Source organism: Mya arenaria, chromosome 5 (assembly GCF_026914265.1).
Source record: "Mya arenaria isolate MELC-2E11 chromosome 5, ASM2691426v1".
Taxonomy (NCBI): Eukaryota; Metazoa; Mollusca; class Bivalvia; order Myida; family Myidae; genus Mya; species Mya arenaria.
In genome coordinates this window covers 14,502,260-14,527,079 of record NC_069126.1, presented here as the reverse complement: position 1 = coordinate 14,527,079, position 24,820 = coordinate 14,502,260, and the positions used below count along the sequence as shown (strand labels likewise).

General features: G+C 37.5%; 1 protein-coding gene across 1 annotated transcript in view; it reads right to left on the bottom strand.

Annotated features, from left to right (window-relative positions):
- LOC128235467 (uncharacterized) overlaps positions 1–12,011 on the bottom strand; it is a 53,915-nt gene extending 41,904 nt beyond the window's left edge. Inside the window, exons 1-6 of the mRNA XM_052950285.1 lie at positions 11,933–12,011; positions 9,325–9,459; positions 7,834–7,955; positions 4,763–4,928; positions 1,603–1,682; positions 1,174–1,330 (exon numbers count right to left, since the gene is read on the bottom strand). Of these exons, the coding sequence (XP_052806245.1) occupies positions 1,174–1,330; positions 1,603–1,682; positions 4,763–4,928; positions 7,834–7,955; positions 9,325–9,459; positions 11,933–12,011 (739 nt within the window). The remainder of the gene's footprint in view (positions 1–1,173; positions 1,331–1,602; positions 1,683–4,762; positions 4,929–7,833; positions 7,956–9,324; positions 9,460–11,932) is intronic.
- Between the last annotated feature and the right edge of the window lie 12,809 nt (positions 12,012–24,820).

Sequence of the window (24,820 nt, the reverse complement as noted above, 5' to 3'; positions counted from 1 at the left end):
ATCCTCATTGTCACACTTTGTGTTTTATATGTTAACGTTACCCACGAGGCGTAGTTCGTTTTATACTAGTACATCATTTTCTTATAAACACTGGCGTAGCTCGATGTGGGCACTAAATACCAGGGCCTGAACATGATTTTCAAAATTGGTTACTCTAAAAGCCCAAAGTGCATTTAAATTGAAGGGGTATGGGATTTTAAGTACCTGCCATGGCCGAGAGTGTAAGATAGGTTCATTCCGACCCGCACAAGGGTTGGGATGAACCTATATTTCAAATGCGGCCATGGTAGATGCCTTCTCTCCCACCTCAGTTTTTCAAAATATATCAAAAATGTATTTCAATTTTTTTTTATTTTTTTTTATTATATCTGTCATGTGTTTCCGTTCCGGATAAAAAACAATCCGACCCTAGAGCACCTGCGTTGCAACGTGCCCGAGGGTCGGATTTTTCTATCCGGAACGGACAAACATGACAGATTTTTTTTTTCTAGCATACCTTGAATTACATTTTTTTGTGAAAACATACATAGATAAAGACATTTTTGTACATTTCACTTAAAAGCGCGTGCGCTGATGTTTGCTGACGTCATGACACGCATTAATTTGTATTCACTACATACGTCAATAAGTTCCCTCGATATCACGTCTTTTAAGGGTTATTTTGTTTTATTTTTAACGTATATTTTTGTAAAGTTAATGTTAATGGAACTCATCTATTTAATTCTCATAATTATGATTACATAAAGTGTATAATAAAAGAAATTGAAAGTTTTACGTCACAGCTCGTGACTCATCTGGCATGGGGGGGGGGGGTGCCAGATGGAGTTTTCTAGCACTGCTGAATTCACTGGAAATGCCTATCCGGTATGCTAGAAAAGGATTTCCAACATGCCCAAATATTTGGATCTTCTTATCTGGGGTGGGAGAAATATGCTTTTGGTAAGAATGTTAGCCAGTCTTTCTATTTAGCGTTTTGTTTTTCCTAAAACCAAATGTGACGCACCTAAACGCATCTTGCATTAAAAGATGGTGTGCGACTCCCGCCTTTCAAACCGGGCATGCACAGATATTCTGATCTAGCTACGCCCCTGTTAAACGAGGCGCATTAAACAAGTAGTTATTGGAGCATAAGATCGTAATATTTGGTCAAAAACTACCGTCAGCTAGTCATACCCGCAATCGGTCTTCCAGTGAGAGGATACAGCCCGAACCCGCTTGAGCCTGGCGTCATCAATTTGTACGAGAAATCGAGGTCAGAATTGGCTGTGACGTCAACAAGAAGCTCGGCCGCTGACGTCCGGGTCACTCGCCACAACCCTGGTACAGGGGCCTGAGGAATAAAATGTATCACTGTTTGAGAGATTAAATACTATGATATAATCTTATATGTTTAACACATTGTATTCATAAATATTGTCATAAAAGTGATGTTGGCCAAAGAAACAAAAATAATCGTATCAAAAAATGTATAACAATTAACGAACTGTTTGTTTAAAGCAATGCGTGTTCCACATACATAATCTTCGCACTCCACATGCATTTTCTATGCCTTCCACATGATTACAAATTTATGAATAATACTTAGTATCATAACACACTTACAAACAATTTGATTATTTCCAACTTCGACCCGAGTGTTTGATTCGTGGCTTTCTTTTTGTCGGTAAAACTTTCCAAACTCCCTGAAGAAAGAATGAACACATTTAACATTGGAGAATACATAAAAGGTGATATAAATTTAAAGTGACTCTCTTATTCAAAATTGATTCGTACATATGTATAACAAACATTTTGACTGATACACCTATATCTACTTACAAAAGTATACATATATGGAAAATATTTATTACTGATAACAAGATTGTAACCGTGTATTTAAGGCTGTAAACGCAAAAATATTAAATGATTGATAAGTGTTAAAATATTTATTGTGATCTACTATAGTCTTATAAGGTAGAAATAATTTTTTGCGCCTTTCTTTCAAATTAAACTCGGTATACTTGATAAGAACCATAGTTTTCGACATTTATTCATCATTGTTGGTAAATCAAAACAATTGTATTACTGTGGTAAATCTTATTTGAGAGTAAGTTTGCATTTTTAAAACTAGTTTCGGCCATATAACATTTTTGCGTGCAAATGAGTGTGCTTTAACTCATTGTGGTAGCCTACCTATTTAACGCTCTCTATACACAGCACAGCTGTTTAATTAGTGTTCATGCTTAAATACCAATGGGACCATATGACAATTTCACATTTTTCATTTAGATTACATCCTGAATGTACAGCCAGTGGAATTGCAGATAGGCATTAAGTACTGCGCTTAATTATAAAAAAATTCAACTTTTAGGTCTGCCTACTGCCACTCATCCGATACACAATCCGTGCGTCAGATTTTGCGTGTCAGCCAATGAAGTAGTATTCCTAAGGAGATATCTGACAACCCAAAATCCATTAAACATATTACAACAACCAACTTTTTATTTAGAAACGAGACGAAACGCGAATTTTTCATTTATTCATTATTTGGTTTTATTAAATGGGTTATTCAGCAGCTGGCTAGTATAGAGGTATTCGATAGGCATCCCCGCTGAACACTAAGAATGTTAAAGTACAACATTTTGATTTGATTGTAAGCTTTTTAAGGTAACGTTAATGTTGATGATGTAAGCAGCCTTCCATTTTCCATTTGATTTATATTTGAGGGTGTGTCATGCGTTGCAGAACATTGCATTTAATTGAATTAAAAAAGTGAATAGTTTACGAGTAATATTGTTCCTTGATTGCGCATCAAGCAATGAAATTTCAGAAGGAAATAAATTGGCTTCCCTAAATTTTAAAAGAAAACAAATTAAGACGGTTAATAACCCCTTTAATCTTGTTTTATTGGCAATATCAGCAAATACACGCCTTTGGCCAACCGCAAAAAAAAATGAAATTACTGGGCTGCAGATAATTTTTTGAGCATTTAATTACGCTGATATTTACAGATTATTTCATTTTAAGAGTGTGATGTTATCTTATTTTTAATTGAAAAGCAAGATTGGTATTCATGAAACATCTGAAGTTATTTTCTTACTTAAAGGCCTAGTTTAAGCTTTCTATAAGTGACCCCCCCCCCGAAATCTTTGTAACCTCTGTGTATTGATCTTAATCTACTTGCCTTGATCCCTTTTATCAGATCTCTGATCTGAGTATCCTGCTGTGCAGTTTTGCAGGTTTTATTTTGGAAGTGGACCCTAAATGGACCTGAGCCAATAAACGAATACACAGGAAATTGGCCCCTACTGTGACATCAGTGCAATTAGCAGGAGATGCACAGCAGGGGATTGTCATGCCAAACATTCCTTTAACGGGGCCTTTAAAGTCGATTTCCTTAAATTTCAAATTCGTTAAAAAAGAAAAGTATAAGTGTTTTAACATAAGAATATGTATATTCAAAACAATCAATGAATATAAAGTATTTATATCTTATGCTTAACTTCAGAAATTGACTGAAGTGACGAAATGAAACTTCTCGATACTTCTTAAGGTTAACACGCTCAGGTAGCTTATTTCAATAAGCCAAAATTCATACTTCAAATTGATTTTGATAATTGAAAACGGGTTTATTTTGATTATCATAAAAATAACTACTATTCAAAGTCTAAACAGTCTTAAAGAAGTAAATTTAATACAAATCATAGCAAAGCAAAAATAGTGAGCTTAGCTTAATCCTGTTATATGAGACTTGAGAAGTTTCGAGAAATTGGTGATGGTCATTTAATATTTTAAACAACTGCTCCGGGGGTTGGTAAAAAAACAAAATGTTTTACAGATAGAGTGATACTTCTAGAGTGAGAAATGTTCTACATTTGAGAGTAAATAATGCACTAGATATACACCCAGTGAAAATACGTCAACACACGTTATCACGTCTGCTATGGAAACAACGGCCATTCTTGTAATTACATTAAATATGATGTTCTACATACAGCCGAACCCCGTTAGCTCGAACTCGCTTGTATCAAATTCCTTGTTAGCTCGAACTGGTTTGGCTCGAATTCCCCGTTGGCTCGAACTGGATGTAAGGACCGATTTCTTTAAACTGAAGGTAAGCATTTCCGCTTGGCTCGAATTTTTCGAGGCTCGAGTTATTCCCACCCGTCCCTGTGTGCTCGAGCAAACGAGGTTCGACTGTATATCTTATATACGAATTTGTAAACTGACCAATAAGAAAAGTTAGGAGGAGGATTTAACTATGAAATCACTACCGGTGATTTCGGTGTTCCATTACTTTTTGAATCAGGGGTCATCTTTTAGCGGATGACGGATCAATTTGTATCGTCGAACACTGACCTGACCGTTAATAAATGACTATTCTTTGCGTGAAAAGTTGAACCTCTTTAAAATGTGAATAAATAAATCTTATGGTCATACTTCGTTGAATTTATAAATTGTATATATTAGTGTTTTTATACCACCCAATCCGATTAGCTACATCAATGTTAATTCCAGTAATGACCAATGTTGAGTATCACCCGAACTGTAGTTGGGTCAGTTTTCAAAGTCGAAATCTGACCAAACAGGCGTTTACAACCAACGGTTTGATCGAAATTGAATGTTGAAATGTTGTCAGGGTCAATTTTAGGTATTTGGCATTTAGGTCAAATTTTCAACGGGCTCAAAATTTAATGTTCAGTTAGTCAAGATGTTTAATGCGCTCACGGGATTGAGATCATCACCAAAAGGTTGGAGCCTCTGTGTGGAGTTTGGTACTCACCGTCAGGTCTGTTAATTTGTAGTGTCGGGAGCGCGTTCAGTGAGCTCTGTAAAGTGATTGTGACGTTCATGGCCATGACGTCAACGGGGATACCGAACGTGCTGTTCATGCCACTCGTCAACCGGAACTTCAGAACGCTCACGGGCGGACGGGACTTCACAGAGTCCTACAATATATGCATATTAAAAAAAAGTTCACCCATAAATTCATTCAAACATTGATAAAGTTTTACACATACATGTATTATAAATACTAAACTAATTAAAAAAACACAACAACATATGTATATAATCAGCTGCAACACTTTACCTTCTAGGATCAGTTTTCTAAAAAAAACAATTGCTGAAAAGTAATTTTTCTACCCTGCGATAATCTCAGTTTGACGTAACGTCAGATATTAGTACCTGCTGCTCTAACGTCAATATCACTTGTTGCAGTGTTTTCAACCCTAGAGGGAACCGTCTTTGGTACAACCACTGCATTAAAGGACTAAAATATTGATAACTAAAATCATCGTAAAAATACGCGTCACTAGTAAACGTTATTTTGATAGATCATCTGGTTTTATATATGTCTGAAACTTTCTTTTTTTCGAGGACTAGCGGCCCAGTGGCGTGAGGTTGGCGGCCTAGCGGCCTATTTTTTTCTATTTTAAAGCAATTGTTCATGCGTTTTCTTGGAAAACAATGATAACTCAATGTTTTTTATTCATACATTAACATAGCGGCCTTAAATTGTTTTCTATTCAGAGCATTTTAATATGCGTTTGGCCTAAAAAAAATGTTTGGTTAGGGTTACATCCTTTTCAAAAATAGGTAGGGTAGGTAGGCTTTTTTTATTATTATTAGGCTTTATATAAGAATGTTATTTTCATCATTGGAGAATGGTGTTAAAGTTATCTTTTGTATAAGCATTTAAGGTTTTAAACTACATATTGAAAAGCAATTAAAAAAAAAGAACAAAATATATATATATATATATATTTATTTATTTTTTAGTTTTTCATTTTTTTTCAAACTGACTATAAAAACGGTAGGATCGGCGCCTATTCCGTAGGTAGGGCAGGGGTGTAGAAATGTTTTGAAGTAGCAGGGAAGATCCCAAAAGTAGGCGGGGGGGGGGGGGTAGTCTGGGTGTCCTTCCCCAGTTAGGGGCCAATGCCCCTTGTGGGATTGAATTTAACCCCTTTTTAACCAAAATTTCTAGTGTTGAACTGTTCTGGTGCATGTTTATTTTGTAACATTTAGGAAACAGGGAAACTTCTGTACTTGAATATGATACTGAATCTGAGAACTACCCCACTGATCTGAGTTTTACCCCACCCCCACCCCCGACCCCACCTCCACCCCCGACCAGTGAGGACCAACTAATAAACCAAATAACTGTCAAATTCAGATTCAGGATACTATTATAACATTCCAGACCGCATGCCTTGCCATTTGCTAGCAATTCCCTCCTAATCGTATGTGTACCTTCTTCTCTACCACTTATATACTTTCAGCCACTGAATCTCTGTGATCCTCTGAAAATTAAACATTTAACTTCATTTTCTGTGGTTCTAGATATCTCACCTGCAGCTAGCTAATTCCGTTTTAATAACAACCAAAAGAAATATCTGGACACTTTGTGACGTTTATTAAAAGCGTACGAAATTTCGCCAAAGGTACATGTAAAATTCATCAAAATAATGGATTATTTTTAGCAGTGACATCACCGCAAGCTTGTTTCATTTTGTTAAACATCCGGATAACACTCGTATACAAAAAGGAATGTTGCGTAAATGGTAATAGGACTAACAGAAGGACAGACACGCTCATGTTGCAAACTTACTACGCTTTTTGGTGTCTGGAAAAAAAATATTCTTTTTTTCACCTTCTATTTCTTCGCTAATCATAAACTTCAAAACATCCCCATGGAGGATGCGACTAATGAGGTCATGTATCGAGCCAATGTTATTGTATTCGGAACGCTGGGAAACCCAAACCTAGAACTTGAAAACATCCCAGAGGGGGATGCGACTAATGACGTCACGAATCGAGCTAATGGTGCATTGTAGTCCGAACGCGTGGAAACCAAAATAAACAATACCATCAATCAGGGTTTTAAACTTATGTAAACATAAAAACATGACAAAAAATAACATATTTTATTTTTGATGATGCGGGGATAAATAGCCGGGTGAAGATGATAAAGTAACCGGGTTATTTTACCGGCTTCCGGCCCATTTCTACACCCCTGGTAGGGTCGGGTAACCCGAACCAAATGTATTTTTTTAGGCCTTATTTCTTCTAAAACGATGATAAAATAACTGTTTTAATGCACACATTTTTAATCTGAAGCGATTATAAATATTTTTTCCAAAAAGTCGATAATGCAGTTCAGCGGCCTAGCGGCGTGAAGTTAGCTTATTTCACGCCGCTACGCCACTAACTTCACGCCGCTAGGCCGCTAACTTCACGTACATGATTTATTGAAAGTCCGCATTAACCCGAAATGGGACTTTGAATGGACAGGCGACTTTACGTTCAGGTTGTGATTTTCACCACCAGTAACATTATTCAAACAAACATTTTTTTCTACTAATAATGTCAGCATGTTAATGTTTACTTTTTGGAACCAAATGGCATGATATTTCAAAACAAATACTTTTTTGTTCACAAGAACATAAGTGAAATGTTACACGCATTTTTTGCAAGACGTTCGAGACAATCATTAAGGTGAAATATTATTTTACACATTCCGTGCTTTCTCAAATAAAACACCAATTTGCATGCAGATGTAATATTGTTCTGCAAAGTAATGTGCAGATTATTTTGCGTTCTTTTGGAAGTAACGTGCAATATATATTTCAACACAGAACATGCCAAAAAACGCGTGTACGAGATAACAGTAGGTACCAGAGTCTGACGTCACGTCATCTATGTTCTTTTTTTTCTGGCTCACAAATATGAAGCAAAATAAAGAAAATATGACACTAACGTTATTCAATTTACGACTTAAATCTAAAGTGAATTAAAAACGTATCTATGATGAATTAAACACGTGTCTGAAGGATTCCGAAAGTCTCCTACCTTGATGATGTCAATGACGGCGGCTATTTCCGACTTCATCGTCTCGTACACGGTACCACCGGAAGCGTCCGCGATTCGATGGTACAAGTCCAGCCCGGTAAAACTCCGCCGCTTCCGGTTACCTGGAGAGAAACGGAAATAAACAATATGAACAAAATGAAAATATGGAATTCAATTTTAATTAGAGCAGCTTTCTGGTTGCTGATTCATGGCGTATTTATATAGTACATGGCATTAGTAGGAAAGTCTCATCCCATTCCAAGAGCTCTTAATGCACCTGTAAATTGTAACCACGCCCCCCCCCCCCCCCCCAAAGGTCCGGGGAATAGCGGGGACTTTGACTTTGGTCCAGCCAAGTCCGGGTAAGACCCCCGCCTTGCGGGGACGAACTGGTGGAAAAAAATCCCTGCCAAATACCCCCACACCCCAGGGACCATACGTAAGTCCCATTCCCCACTATATTTTGCGCGAAGACAAAACCACGACATTCACCCGGCCCTGCGGGGCCACCTGGAAGGTGAAACCACGGCCCATTTCCCCGGCTATTCCCGGTATACCCCCGGACATGGGGGGCCGTAGTTACAATTGACTGGTGCATAATTCACTGGGTCAATGCCGAAAGTATAATATATGGGTTTTGGTCAATTATGGCATCGTCATGTAAAAATGACTTTCTTTTATTAAATGTATTTATTTTTTGCGTTTTACGAATACTAAATTTATACTATTTCTCCGCATCTTTATAACTTTTAATGAAATTTAAATTTATTTAATATCATTCCTCTTTACTATGTGTCTTTTGAAGTAAGTGTAACAATTAAAACTAATAAATATGAATAAATAAATAAATGACGTATGAATAAATTAGTTAATTAGTTAGTGAGGGTGAGCAAGCGAACGGACGAACAACGCACGAACACTATCGAACGAACGAATGAACGAATGAATAGATTAATAACTTATTATATCAAAAATAAATGGCAAAACTGTTAAAAGGTGAAGATTCAGTAAAAAACAGTTATTACCTCCGTCTCCGTTGTATTTTTGTATAAAAGTTGAAGCATTTTGAAAAGTATTTCCCACCAGGTCAAATTGATCTTCCAACGTTGAAAATGGTGTTGACTTTTCCGACGAAATATTGCCGGAAGATATGCTGACACCAAACAACAACAACAACAACAACAACTTCAACAAAGGATCACAATTGATCATGATAATTTTCTTTAAACATTAAAAGATTTTTTCCTATGTATTAACTAATATCACGAAGTGTTTGGAATGTATGTTACAGTACCGACGGACAAATACTTAAATGGATTAACTATCTGCCGACTTATGTTTTTACCAACAAGACACTTGACACTCGATTTAAAGAAAAGGCGAAGATATAAGTAAAATCACATTCGTTTTCATTCAGAACATTTTTTTGTCATTGAGGACAAGGGAATTTAATTTTCTTGGTTCCGCTGCTTCTCTGAAACCTTTTTGAACGTTTTTCTTCTTCAACTTTTTCTTCAACTTCTTCTTCGTCTTCTTCTTCAAGTTCGTCTTCAACTTCGTCTTCGTCTTCATTTACATATATATGACCATTCCACTTTCCAACATCCCATATCAGAGTGTCCTTCTCTGTATAGGAAACACACACAGTAGTTCATTTGGCCTTAATATATATAACCATGATCTAATCCTAAATTCCATACCGTGTTAAGGACCCTTCTTCGCCAAAACACGGTACCTTGCCCGCAATAATGTACAAAGAACTTCTCTTAACCAAAGCAGCAATGTCATCTTGAGATGATAAAAAGTGAGTCTAGCACGTGTATGGTTGTCACCGCAAGGACAGTTCACTTAATTTGGATGAAAAATGGTATTGTTTGTGTACGTTTGTTTCTATAAGGAAAAGTGGCGTAGGAAGCAACATTAAATTAAAAAGTCATCTTCTTATAACCACAAACTATGTAAATGATTGAGTATGGAACCGTATATAGTATATACTTGCGAAGCGATCTTGAAGTATGGAAGCGTATATCGTTTATACTGGCGATGCGATCATGAAGTATCAAAGCGTATATTGTACATACCGATAGAGTGATCATGTAGTATGGAAGCGTAAAACGTTTATTATAATGAATCGATCATGTAGTGTAGAAGCATGAATCGTCAAAGCGTATATCGTATACATTGATAAGCCGATGACTTGATCATTTAATATGGAGGCGTATTTCGTATATATAGACGGTGTGATCATGTAGTATGGAAGCGTATATCGTATATATAAATGATTCGATCGTGTAGTATGGAAGCGTATATCGTATATATAAATGATTCGATCGTGTAGTATGGAAGCGTATATCGTATATATAAATGATTTGATCGTGTAGTATGGAAGCGTATATCGTGTATATAAATGATTCGATCGTGTAATATGGAAGCGTATATCGTATATATAAATGATTCGATCGCGTAGTATGGAAGAGTATTTCGTATATATAAATGATTCGATCGCGTAGTATGGAAGAGTATTTCGTATATATAAATGATTCGATCGCGTAGTATGGAAGAGTATTTCGTATATATAAATGATTCGATCGCGTAGTATGGAAGAGTATTTCGTATATATAAATGATTCGATCGCGTAGTATGGAAGAGTATTTCGTATATATAAATGATTCGATCGCGTAGTATGGAAGAGTATTTCGTATATATAAATGATTCGATCGTGTAGTATGGAAGAGTATTTCGTATATATAAATGATTCGATCGCGTAGTATGGAAGAGTATTTCGTATATATAAATGATTCGATCGTGTAGTATGGAAGAGTATTTCGTATATATAAATGATTCGATCGTGTAGTATGTGTATATAAATGATTCGATCGTGTAGTATGGAAGCGTATATCGTATATATAAATGATTCGATCTTGTAGTATGGAAGCGTATATCGTATATATAAATGATTCGATCTTGTAGTATGGAAGCGTATATCGTATATATAAATGATTTGATCTTGTAGTATGGAAGAGTATTTCGTATACAGAATATTAATATAGTGATGCTGTGATCGTGCAGTATGGAGTATCTACATATTGTATTCGATTTTACTACATATATCACGACATTTTAAAACTTATTTTGTCGACAAATTTAGTTGAAAACGTCATATCGATATCATAAACTACTAACAGATAAAGCACACTTCAGTGAAATAGCTGAGAGTATATCACATTTTATTTCACCTACGGGGGTAGCGGCGAAGTAAGTGGTAAGCTGTAATATTTGTTGTTTGTGACCATGTGGAAGTATGCATATGATAAATCACCATTCCATAGTTGAATCTTCCGCGTTCTTTGTAAAGTTAAGGCAAATGACGTGAAGGCAGTGAACCCTTGTGTGTCGCCTTCGACCCAAGATAATTTATTAATAATTTTTATGTTTGATACACTTCGATATCACGTCTCAAGTGTCAGTTAAGTTTGAAAAAACCTTCCCGGGGACATCTGACAAAGTGGTCACAATCACAGTGTTTACACGCCCTTTGGGGAGATCTCCTCAGGGAGTCGTGCGGTGTTAGTGGTTTACGTAAATTGATATTTCCCAAAACAGTGTTCTGCCATTAGGGCGATTTTCAATAATTTGCAGTTAAATCCATGTCTCAATCTAAAAATTCGGAAATTAGAGTGGTTAAAATGAAAGAAAACTAGTATCTTATCATATTTATAAAATAATTATTTTTGTTTTAAGTCACAATAAAAAAGCAGTTTGTTTCGGGTAACTCAACCGACTCGCACAAATACCTGTGGCCCGTACCCGACCGACTCGCACAAATACCCGTGACCCGTACTCAACCGACTGGCAAAAATACCTGTGGCCCGTACCCGACCGACCCGCACAAATACCCGTGACCCGTACTCAACCGACTCGCAAAAATACCTGTGACATGTACTCGGCCGACTCGCACAAATACCAAGGCCTGTGCCCGACTGACCCGCACAAATACCTGTGACTCGTACTCGAGCGACTCGCACAAAAACCTGTGACCCGTACTCGACTGATTTACACAAATGTCCGTGACCCGTACTCAACCGACTCGCAAAAATACCTGTGACCCGTACTCGACCAACTCGCACAAATACTCGTGACTCGTGCCCGACTGACCCGCACAAATACCTGTGACCCATACTCGACTGATTCGCACAAATACCCGTGGCCCGTACTCAACCGACTAGCAAAAATACCTGTGACCCGTACTCGACTGATTCGCACAAATACATGTGACCCGTACTCGACTGATTCGCACAAATACCTGTGACCCGTATTCGACTGATTCGCACAAATACATGAGACCCGTACTGGACTGATTCGCACAAATACCTGTGACCCGTACTCGACTGATTCGCACAAATACATGTGACCCGTACTCTACCAACTCCCATACACACATGTGACCTGTACTGGACCGACTCTCACACACACATGTGACCCGTACTCGACCAACTGGCACAAACACACCACACATGTGACCCGTACTCGACCAACTGGCACAAACACCTGTGACCCGTACTCTACAAATTCTCACAAACACCTGTGACCCGTAATCGATCGACTCGCACAAGCTCCTTCTACACATACTCGACCGACTCTCACAAATACCTGTGACCCATACTCGACCGACCCGAACAAACTCCTTCTACACGTACTCGACCGACTCTCACAAATACCTGTGACCCATACACGACCGACCCGCACAAACTCCTTCTACACGTACTCGACAAATTCTCACAAATACCTGTGACCCCTACTCGACCGACCAGCACGAAAAACATTTGACCCGAGTGTTTTTCGATGGTCATAAAAAAAAATTCACAACTCATTGAAATTAATTAAGAAATAATGGAGTTACAAAAAAGAACAAAATAAAGCACTACCTTCCATCCCACACTTGAAAAACGCTGCCTTCCTATCAAAACCATACAGAAACACTACCTTCCTATCAACACCTGGTATAACACTACCTTTCTATCAACACCATACAGAAACACTACCTTCCTATCCACACCTGATAAAACACTACCTTCCTATCAACACCTGGTATAACACTACCTTCCTATCAACACCATACAGAAACACTTCCTTCCTATCCACACCTGATAAAACACTACCTTCCTATCCACACCTGGTAAAACACTACCTTTCTATCAACACCATACAGAAACACTTCCTTCCTATCCACACCTGATAAAACACTACCTTCCTATCCACACCTGATAAAACACTACCTTCCTATCCACACCTGGTAAAACACTACCTTCCTATCCACACCTGATGAAACACTACCTTCCTATCCACACCTGATGAAACACTACCTTCCTATCCACACCTGGTAAAACACTACCTTCCTATCCACACCTGTTAAAACACTACCTTCCTATCCACACCTGATAAAACACTACCTTCCTATCCACACCTGATGAAACACTACCTTCCTATCCACACCTGGTATAACACTACCTTTCTATCCACACCTGGTATAACACTACCTTTCTATCCACACCTGGTAAAACACGACCTTTCTATCCACACCTGGTATAACACTACCTTCCTATCCACACCTGGTATAACACTACCTTCCTTTCCACACCTGATGAAACACTACCTTCCTATCCACACCTGTTAAAACACTACCTTCCTATCCACACCTGGTAAAACACTACCTTCCTATCCACACCTGATGAAAAACTACCTTCCTATCCACACCTGGTATAACACTACCTTCCTATCCACACCTGATAAAACACTACCTTCCTATCCACACCTGATGAAACACTACCTTCCTATCCACACCTGTTAAAACACTACCTTCCTATCCACACCTGGTATAACACTACCTTCCTATCCACACCTGATGAAACACTACCTTTCTATCCACACCTGGTATAACACCACCTTTCTATCCACACCTGGTATAACACTACCTTTCTATCCACACCTGGTATAACACTACCTTCCTATCCACACCTGGTATAACACTACCTTCCTATCCACACCTGATGAAACACTACCTTTCTATCCACACCTGGTATAACACCACCTTTCTATCCACACCTGGTATAACACTACCTTTCTATCCACACCTGGTATAACACTACCTTCCTATCCACACCTGGTATAACACTACCTTCCTATCCACACCTGATGAAACACTACCTTTCTATCCACACCTGGTATAACACCACCTTTCTATCCACACCTGGTATAACACTACCTTTCTATCCACACCTGGTATAACACCACCTTTCTATCCACACCTGGTATAACACTTCCTTCCTATCCACACCTGATGAAACACTACCTTCCTATCCACACCTGATGAAACACTACCTTCCTATCAACACCTAAAAAAACACTACCTGTCTACCCACACCTGGAAAAACCACTACCTGCCTACACATGCCTGAAAAAAACTACCTGCCTACCCACACCTGAAAAAAACTACCTGCCTACACAAATGTGAAAAAAACAACAACATTACCTTCCTACCCACACCTGAAAAAACACTACCTTCCTACCCAGACCTGAAAAAACACTACCTTCCTACCCAGACCTGAAAAAACACTACCTTCCTATCCACACCTGATTAAACACTTCCTTCCTATCCACACCTGAGGAAACACCGCCTTCCTAAACACTACGTATCTACCAACACCTGAAAAAACACTACCTTCCTGTCCATACCTGAAAAAACACTACCTTCCTATCCACACTTTAAAAACACTACCTTCCTATACACACCTGAAAGATACACTATCTTCCTACACACACTTGCCAAAAACACGACCTTCCTACCCAATTCTGGAAATGCACCACCTTCCTACCTACACCTGAAAACCGAAAAAAGGAAGCCGAAAAAAATACTACCTTCCTTTCCACACCCGAAAAAATCACTACCTTCCTACCCACACTTGCAAAAAAAACACTACTTTCCTACCCACACTTGCAAAAAACACTACTTTCCTACCCACACTTGCAAAAAACACTACCTTCCTACGACTTGCAAAAAACACTACCTTCCTACCCACACTTGCAAAAAACACTACCTTCCTACGACTTGCAAAAAACACTACTTTCCTACCCACACTTGCAAAAAACACTACCTTCCTACGACTTGCAAAAAAACAGTACCTTCCTACCCACTCTTGCAAAAAACAGTACCTTTCTACCCACACTTGCAAAAAACAGTACCTTCCTACCCACACTTGCAAAAGACAGTACCTTCCTACCCACACTTGCAAAAGACAGTACCTTCCTACCCACTCTTGCAAAAAACAGTACCTTCCTACCCACACTTGCAAAAAACAGTACCTTCCTACCCACTCTTGCAAAAAACACTACCTTCCTACCCACACTTGCAAAAGACAGTACCTGCCTACCCACGCCTGAAAAATCACTACCGTCCTACCTACACATGAAAAAACACTACCTTCCTACCCACACCTGAAAAACACTACCTTCGTACCTACACATGAAAAAACACTACCTTCCTACCCACACCTGAAAAAACACTACCTTCCTACCCACACCTGAAAAAAAACTACCTTCCTACCCACACCTGAAAAAACACTACTTTCCTATCCACTTTTGCAAAAAAACCACTAAGTTCCTATCCACTCCTGCAAAAAACACTACCTTCCTATCCACTCCTGCAAAAAACACTTCCTCCATTTCCACACCTGAAAAATACGGATCGGGTAACACCAAACAAACAATTGATCATTTGTGGCCTTACGATATAACATTCGTGTGAGTCCATCAGCTTCTTTACGAGCTTTTTTGGACGATTTCCATTGAATATTATGATTGCAAAACGAGTCGTAGGGTTTTGGTACAACACACAACCAGTATAACCTGTCATCTGTGTTGTATAAAATATTTTTAATGACTCGATAACAAATAGGAATACATATTCTTGGCTTGAAAATGTTAAGAATTTTATTGATGACCGTGGCTTAAGTTATATTTGGCAAAATCAGTAATATGAAGAGTCCAATGAATCGTTGTTAAATCTAGTGGAAACCTCATTATGAAACCAGTATATACAAACTCGCAATAGCAAAGTGAACGTATCCCCAAAATGTTATAATTATCGAATATATAAAACAGAGCACAAACTGGAGGAATTTTATTGTACATTACCTGACTTATATGTACAGCCCCTTGTAAACTTTAGACTATGTAATAACCACTTACCTGTTGAAAAGGGCTTGGACTAAATAGAATTGATCGTAAATGTATGTTTTGTAACCTAAACGAAATTGGAGACGAATTCCATTACCTCTTTAGATGTACACACTTTAATATCGAACGAAAAATTAATTACCTTATGTTAATAAAAATACTGTAAATATTCTCGGATTTAAATCTATTATGAACGAGAATACTGAAACAAAGCTAGTTAATGTAAGCAAATTTGTCATGACAATATGTTAAACACTGCAAACCCCACCTGGCATGGACTAAATCTCACGTCAACAGTATGTTAATATCCAAACCCTTAAGATCTCACTAATTACAATTTGTACTTCGTTAGATTTTTTTTAGCTGTATTAAGATACCTTACAGCCTGGTTGAACACCAAATTTGTTCTATATTACAAATGTAATTTGTATTAAATGTATTTACCTCTTTTCACATCCTGTATGTGCTGAGTGTATAATAAAACTGTAAAACTTTACCCCGCCAGATATGTCTTGCAAATGCTGGGCCCGACATTGTCATATGTATATTAAAAATATCCTTTTTTGTGTCCACTGTTTCTATAAAAAGATATATATTTATATATATTTAAATATGTATAAAATAATAAATATTGATATAGCATTAGCGACATCACTGGGTTAACCTTATTTGATAAGCAAGGGAATGGAAATAAACTTATGGGAATTCGCTTATTTTATATTAACAAGTATTTTTTTATTTTATATGGGACAATACATATTCATAATTCGCTATTCTATTAAAAATATTTCTTTTTGTAAGGGAGGTAAATCATGCAAACCATTATTTAGTTTATTAAAGCGTGTTGTTCCCCTTCCAGCAATCAAATTTAAATAATCGGCTTTCATAAAGGCAATAGATCAATATCGATTATCGGGCAAGAACGGGTACGCATAGATCATCTAATTAAGGAAACAGATGTGTACATGTTCTAATATTGGGAATATATTTATTCAGGACATTATTAAAGCCGGATAAATTGTGAGTATATTTTAACATAACTCGAATAGGAATGTTAAATTTAATTTAAGGTAAATTTACTCCATATTCAACAGCTTTTAATTGACCTGTTTTCTCGTATTCTCAAATTACCTGTAATGTAACCACAGTTCATCACTTCATTTAGCAGTATCACGCGGTGTCAATTATGATTGTTTTCATACAACGTTGAAATCACATGCCCTGAACTTTCGACACGTGTTCGAAAGATGTTCACATAACTCATGTTTAATATAATAGATGATAGATGATGGCAGATGGAACGACGTTTATTTATACGAAGTATTAGGTTTCCTGTTTTGAAGCGTTCTCAAGTTTGTATAAGTGGTATGTATTCTTCGTTGAGCATATTTAGGTGGTGCAAACTTGCGTCTCAAAACTAGACTAATGTAGCTTAGTATGACATATAAGAAATTAAACAGCGTAGACAAAATGGCATTCTTATAAAAGATTCGTACAATGTAAACATTTTGAATTCAAACCAAAAATCATCAAAATACGTGATGTTTTTAAGAAATTATTGGATGGATTCTCTCCCTCTGTAAATAGAGGGCTATGAATTATTGGATTAAATTTTAGAACAGTCCCGATATTTCGATGTACATTATTTACTTGTTTCATAACAGTAACGAATAGCGTACTCGCACAATGATTGCACAAGTCATTGAAAATATTTTGAAATGGCTATTTATTTGTACGTCTTTTTAGCACAATACATATTGAATGGTGTGAAAAACAAACACAGATCCCTGCCACTAAGTTCCTAAACCACACGACAGGCCATTTGTTTGGACGTGTAGATGACCTTCTTTTACTATTGATGTTCTAGATTCCTATAATACAATGCTGTTTATGGTCGTCCCCATTGCCGGATCCGTGTGGCCTGCACGGTAGAAGATACGAAGAAACCAATTGATTTGATTTTATCTCTCTTACCAACACCATCTATTTTACTGTTTTCTCTTTTACAGATAGATGTCCGCCTCGGCAGTTACACATAGTGGCTAACCCGCCCTTAATATTTACTTCTTATAGGACACTTATAGAATGTGATCCTTATTTCAGACACAACCATATGCTCCTTATATCAGACTAAAGCATTATTCTCCTTATTTCAGACTCAACTGTATGTTCCTTATATCAGACTCAACTGTATGTTCCTTATTTCAGATTCAACTGTATGTTCCTTATTTCAGACTCAACTGTATGTTCCTTATATCAGACTTAAACATTATGTTCCTTATTTCAGACTCAACCATATGCTCCTTATTTCAGACACAACCATATGCTCCTTATTTCAGACTCAGCTATATGCTCCTTATTTCAGACTCAACTATATGCTCCTTATTTCAGACTCAACCATATGCTCCTTATTTTAGACTCAACCATATGCTCCTCATTTCAGACACAACCATATGCTCCGTATTTCAGACTCGACCATATGCTCCTTATTTCAGACACAACCATATGCTCCTTATTTCAGACTCAACCATATGCTCCTTATTTCAGACACAACCATATGCTCCGTATTTCAGACTTAACCATATGCTCCTTATTTCAGACTAAACCATTATCTTTCTTATTTCATACTCAACTGTATGTTCCTTATTTCAGACTAAACCATATGTTACTTATTTCAGACTCAACCATTTGCTCCTTATTTCAGACTAAACTATTATCTTTCTTATTTCAGACACAACCATATGCTCCTTATTTCAGACTCAACTATATGCTCCTTATTTCAGACTCAACCATATGCTCCTTATTTCAGACTCAACCATATGCTCCTTATTTCAGACACAACCATATGCTCCGTATTTCAGACTCGACCATATGCTCCTTATTTCAGACACAACCATATGCTCCTTATTTCAGACTCAACTATATGCTCCTTATTTCAGACACAACCATATGCTCCGTATTTCAAACACAACCATATGCTCCGTATTTCAGACTCAACCATATGCTCCTTATTTTAGACTAAACCATTATCTTTCTTATTTCAGACTCAACTGTATGTTCCTTATTTCAGACTAAACCATATGTTCCTTATTTCAGACTCAACCATTTGCTCCTTATTTCAGACTAAACCATTATCTTTCTTATTTCAGACACAACCATATGCTCCGTATTTCAGACTCAACTATATGCTCCTTATTTCAGACTAAACCATATGCTCCGTATTTCAGACTCAACTATATGCTCCTTATTTCAGACTCAACTATGTGCTCCTTATTTCAGACACAACCATATGCTCAGTATTTCAGACTCGACCATATGCTCCTTATTTCAGACACAACCATATGTTCCTTATTTCAGACTCAACCATTTGCTCCTTATTTCAGACTAAACCATTATCTTTCTTATTTCAGACACAACCATATGCTCCGTATTTCAGACTCAACTATATGCTCCTTATTTCAGACACAACCATATGCTCCGTATTTCAGACTCAACTATATGCTCCTTATTTCAGACTAAACCATATGCTCCGTATTTCAGACTCAACTATATGCTCCTTATTTCAGACTCAACTATGTGCTCCTTATTTCAGACACAACCATATGCTCAGTATTTCAGACTCGACCATATGCTCTGTATTTCAGACACAACCATATGTTCCTTATTTCAGACTCAACCATTTGCTCCTTATTTCAGACTAAACCATTATCTTTCTTATTTCAGACACAACCATATGCTCCGTATTTCAGCTCAACTATATGCTCCTTATTTCAGACTAAACCATATGCTCCGTATTTCAGACTCAACTATATGCTCCTTATTTCAGACTCCACTATATGCTCCTTATTTCAGACACAACCATATGCTCCTTATTTCAGACTCAACTATATGCTCCTTATTTCAGACACAACCATATGCTCCTTATTTCAGACTCAACTATATGCTCCTTATTTCAGACACAACCATATGCTCCTTATTTCAGACACAACCATATGCTCCGTATTTCAGACTCAACCATATGCTCCTTATTTCAGACTAATCCATTATCTTTCTTATTTCAGAGTCAACTGTATGTTCCTTATTTCAGACTTGACCATATGTTCCTTATTTCAGACTCAACCATATGCTCCTTATTTCAGACTAAACCATTATCTTTCTTATTTCAGACACAACTATATGCTCCTTATTTCAGACACAACCATATGCTCCGTATTTCAGACTCAACTATATGCTCCTTATTTCAGACTTGACCATTTGCTTCTTATATCAGACATTGTACAAGCACTCCTTGATCCATATTTCAGACGCAACCATGGTGTGGGACGAGTGGTTCAACTTTCTGCGCTTCTGGTACCTACAGTGGGAGCTCAACACGTCTCTCTACATGCTCGAACCCGCGGAGAAAGCCATAATTCGTATCCTTTTCACTGAAGACGAATTTTAGCTAATATGATGGTGAGAACGTTCATCTGCATTGAACTTGACACAATCGTGTCGGTGTCCTGGCTCTAAGCCAGTACCTATGTCATGTATAATAGGCATTAAGATTTTGCCTCTACGGTGGGGATCAAATATACGCTGCTTTGAGTGCACTTCTAGTTTGCGAAGTCACCGGAGTTTCTAAAGACGTTAGTCCCGGTGAGGATAAAAGTCTTGCGAGTCCGTGGCGCATGGTGCATAGACAGACTGTTATGTATGTGAGAGATACCCAGGGCCCGTATTCAACAACGTCCTGAGTTTGAAACTCAGACATCCCCCACCCCCACCCCGCCGCCTAAAACAATGTAAAAGATGCTGTTATACGAGAAAATATGGTGTGTTTTTTCTGTTCCTTTTCATATATTCCGTTCTTCAATCAGAGACACACATCTTTTGCTAAAATGGATTATTTTATAAATATTTTGAAACATCAGAAATTCAATTTTTCTAAGACTGAGTCTCAAACCAGAAATACGGCCCCTGGGTCTTTAACGTGTGCTAGTGTCCTGCATCGTCACACAGGACCCCCGCTTTACGTCCTTCCCGGAAGACGGTTAGTGTGTTGTAATTGTTAGACGTGGGATCGAACCAGCACCCTCTGTGTTAATAGTTAAGTCTCTTCCAACTCGATCACGGATCAGCCACTTATGAGGCGGACACTTACGCCATTTAACAAACCTATGCTAACTTGAATTATAAATTGCATAATAATTATCATAAATAAACGTTTAATTAGGGTATTATCGAACACACGAAGGTCTGCCCTCCTGTGGGTTGACTGGAATTAAAGAGGCTCTAGTATTATTGCAACCAATGTAAAAACATAGCAAACAATAGACTTGAATTTGCCTAAAAGTCGATTTCGAGAATCTTTCGGTCCGTGGTTTGAATTTGAATGATACGTCGCCGTTTGTCTAAACCATGACTCCTCCGCGTACCCAAATGAATCAAGCATTAATCAAGCATTAATAAGTGGGCATAATTAAACACGATTTAGTCTATTAAAGACATTAGTTGTTGATTATTTACTTAACCACGACTGTGGAACAAGTTATCGCAACATTATATTTATCACGTTCGTTGGCACGATGCCGTACGCGAGAGAATGTTCGTATGACGTAGAGAAAATCTGAGTACCTGGAGGATACCCTCTTGTCCGGGTTGGTGACCATAAACCAAACTCAAATGCGCCAGAAACAAACTCGTGACGCCTTGAAGCCACTGCACTTACCCGAAATCCATTTCAGTGCATATATTAGAATAACCATTGGCACACGACTTCAAAGTAATCGAACCAAAGAATAGTGGGTGGTCAATGATTAAATGTATTACATTTATAGAAAAGATCACTGAGTGTTTATCTGCTATGGCAGACTCGAGACATGTCAAAATAATTTAAAAACATTTCCCAGATCGCTCATTATTGTAGCTACATGTGATCTTATACATTTTCGTTTGGAAAAGTATTTTTATTTTCCTTCTGTTTAAGTGTGCTCTTTGTAACAATGTACGTTCACGAGTATGACCTTGACCTGTCTCCTCAGATACTATAACCATAGCAATAATCGGGGTGTTGGTATTGGCGACGGTCACCTACCTACCTGGCCATCTCATCATGATGGTGCACTTCCTGCACGGGGTTATCATGGGCAACGACACCTAGCAACGAGAGAAACTTTAGGGACCGTCTTCATAAAGAAAACTTAGTGAAAAAAATCAACTTGATGCTGTTTTCTATTTTAGAGCGATTATTTTGAAAGACCTCTATCTATTTTTTTAATATTTAGACCATTTTCTTGCTTGTTTTCCTACATTTATTGTAAAACTATCCGTAATTTCCATTTAATTTCACTTAGAAATTAGGCAAACCTTCACTATGTTGAACTTGTTCACTAAGTTGCTTCGGGATATTGGGCTCTGGGCACTTAAGGATGAATAATGTTTGTTCCGTCCATTGTACGTATAGTTACATTTTGTCCCCAATTTCTCGAACAAGCTTAAGTTCATGTACATCTTTATGATTATATGATTCGAGTTAGTTTCGCATATTAAACTGTTTTGAGACTGATGTAAGCAAGTTATTTTGCTAACTAAAATAGGATTCTTAACCCTGTAGTGCTGAATATGTTTCTAAAAGTTGAGGCCAGTTGTTTGGTGACTGAATCAAGAACTCATCTGAACCTGAAACTCTGCTAGCGTCGATTGGACTGTTCCAGACGTTTTCAGTCTTGTAATGTTTCGCCTGTACTGTACGTGTATTCTGGCATCAATTGTGGAGTTCCGGCGTATCCTAGCAACAGTAATTGAGTTCCGGTGAATCCTAGCAACAGTAATTGAGTTCCGGTGAATCCTAGCAACAAACGCGGAGTTCCGGTGTATCGTAGCAACAGTAGTGGGGTTCTGGTATATCCTAGCAACAATAGTGGAATTCTGGATGTTTTTCGAACTTTTCGGCCATGTGCTTTGAGGCGTGTTTTAAGTTCTGTACATCAATTGTTTTGGAGTTCGTATGTGTATCCAATTTGTGTGACTGGTGTGTTCGATCAGTGTTTTCTTGACAGTTATGCATGTGATTAATATTGCTTAAAGACTTAAAGAAAGTGTTAAGAAGCATGTATATGAAATACGATGACATTAACAATGAAATGAGGTCACGATCGTTCATTGATGGATGTATATATTTTTTGTAATTTATTTTGTATTTATAAATTGTATATCCGGGGTCCATATTGTCCATTCATGGTGGAACTACACCTACACTGATGTTTGGAATACACGTAACATGTTAGTTAGCCTATGTAAATATATGTTATATAACTAATGATGCGTTTGTTATTTTGTAAAATATGTAACTTATCATACTGTATTACAAAACTGTAACGTAAGTACGGAAAATATGTCTTCGCTGCCTTTGCTTTTTGTCGCTTGAGATACTGAATACGTTGATACATTAATTTATTTATCGTCGTGTTAACGTTTTTCTACGCCATATTAAATGAAACCACAAATATTTACTAAACATGCAGTTTGTTTGTTGTTTATTGTGTTAACTATTATTTTTCGCAAAGCTGAATGTCCCTACACTACTAGATATTCATTGACCAGGAAGACTTTCATTTTAGCTCGACTATTCGAAGAATAAGGAGGTTATACTATTCGCCCCGTCGTCGGCGTTGGCCTCCGGTTCAAGTTACATGGCAATTTGGCATTTTAACTTATAGCTGCAATACCTTTCATTCAATTGACTTAATACTTCACACAGCTGTTCAGGGCCATCTCGCAATGGGGCTACATAACTCCATATTATCCTAAATATAAATTATGTCCCCTGGTTGACTTAGAAACTTAAGTTAATGTTTAAGGGCACATTGTGTCAGGTTAAAATTTTAGGGCAGTTTGGCATTTTTACTAACAACTTCTATAGGTTATATATCCTTCATATCATTGACTTAATACTTCAAACATTTATTGACGACATGCAATCTTAGAGTAAAGTTACATAACACCATTTCATCTTAAATACAAGTTATAGCCCCTGATTGACTTAGGAACTTAGGTTAATGTTTAGGGCACACTGTGTCCGATTAAAGTTTTAGGGCAAATTGAGATTTTCACAAATTACTTCTATACCCTTCGTTCGATTGGCTTAATACTTCACACAGTTGCTAACAGCCATCACACAATTGGGTTACATAACTCCATATGATCCTAAATACAAATTATGGCCCTATTTAATTTCTCGACTGAAGTTTTAAACTCGGGTAAAAAAACTGTTCATTAAATGGCCTTCAAACTTTAAACATAAACAGATCGCACAAATTAGGTAACATAACTCCATATTAACCCTTAATACAAAAATATGGCCGTAGATATTTACTTTTTTATATTTTTAACCAAAGTGAAAAGTGAAACCCGGTTATTAGAATGACGTTCTTCGTAGTTCGGGCGGGCCAGCGGGAGGGCGGAATCGAACTCACCTATGGTATCAAATAAATTTGATTAGGTTTGACATATTGTGACCAATCTAAACAGGAATCTTACTGGAAGAGTTTATGGAGACCTTTCAAAGGATTGCGTTTAAAGTAATAAGCTTAGATAATACAACATACAACAACGGAACCATCAGTGGTCTCTTGTTGTTGTTGTTGTTCTTGTCAATTTAAGTCTGCCCGCGAGCTGTAATGGCTGCAGCAGTATGGCTTGGCCCATTCACATCCCATCAGTTGATTGGATATTAGCCAAAGGAGTAATTTTGTACCCGAAATGCCGCGAGACC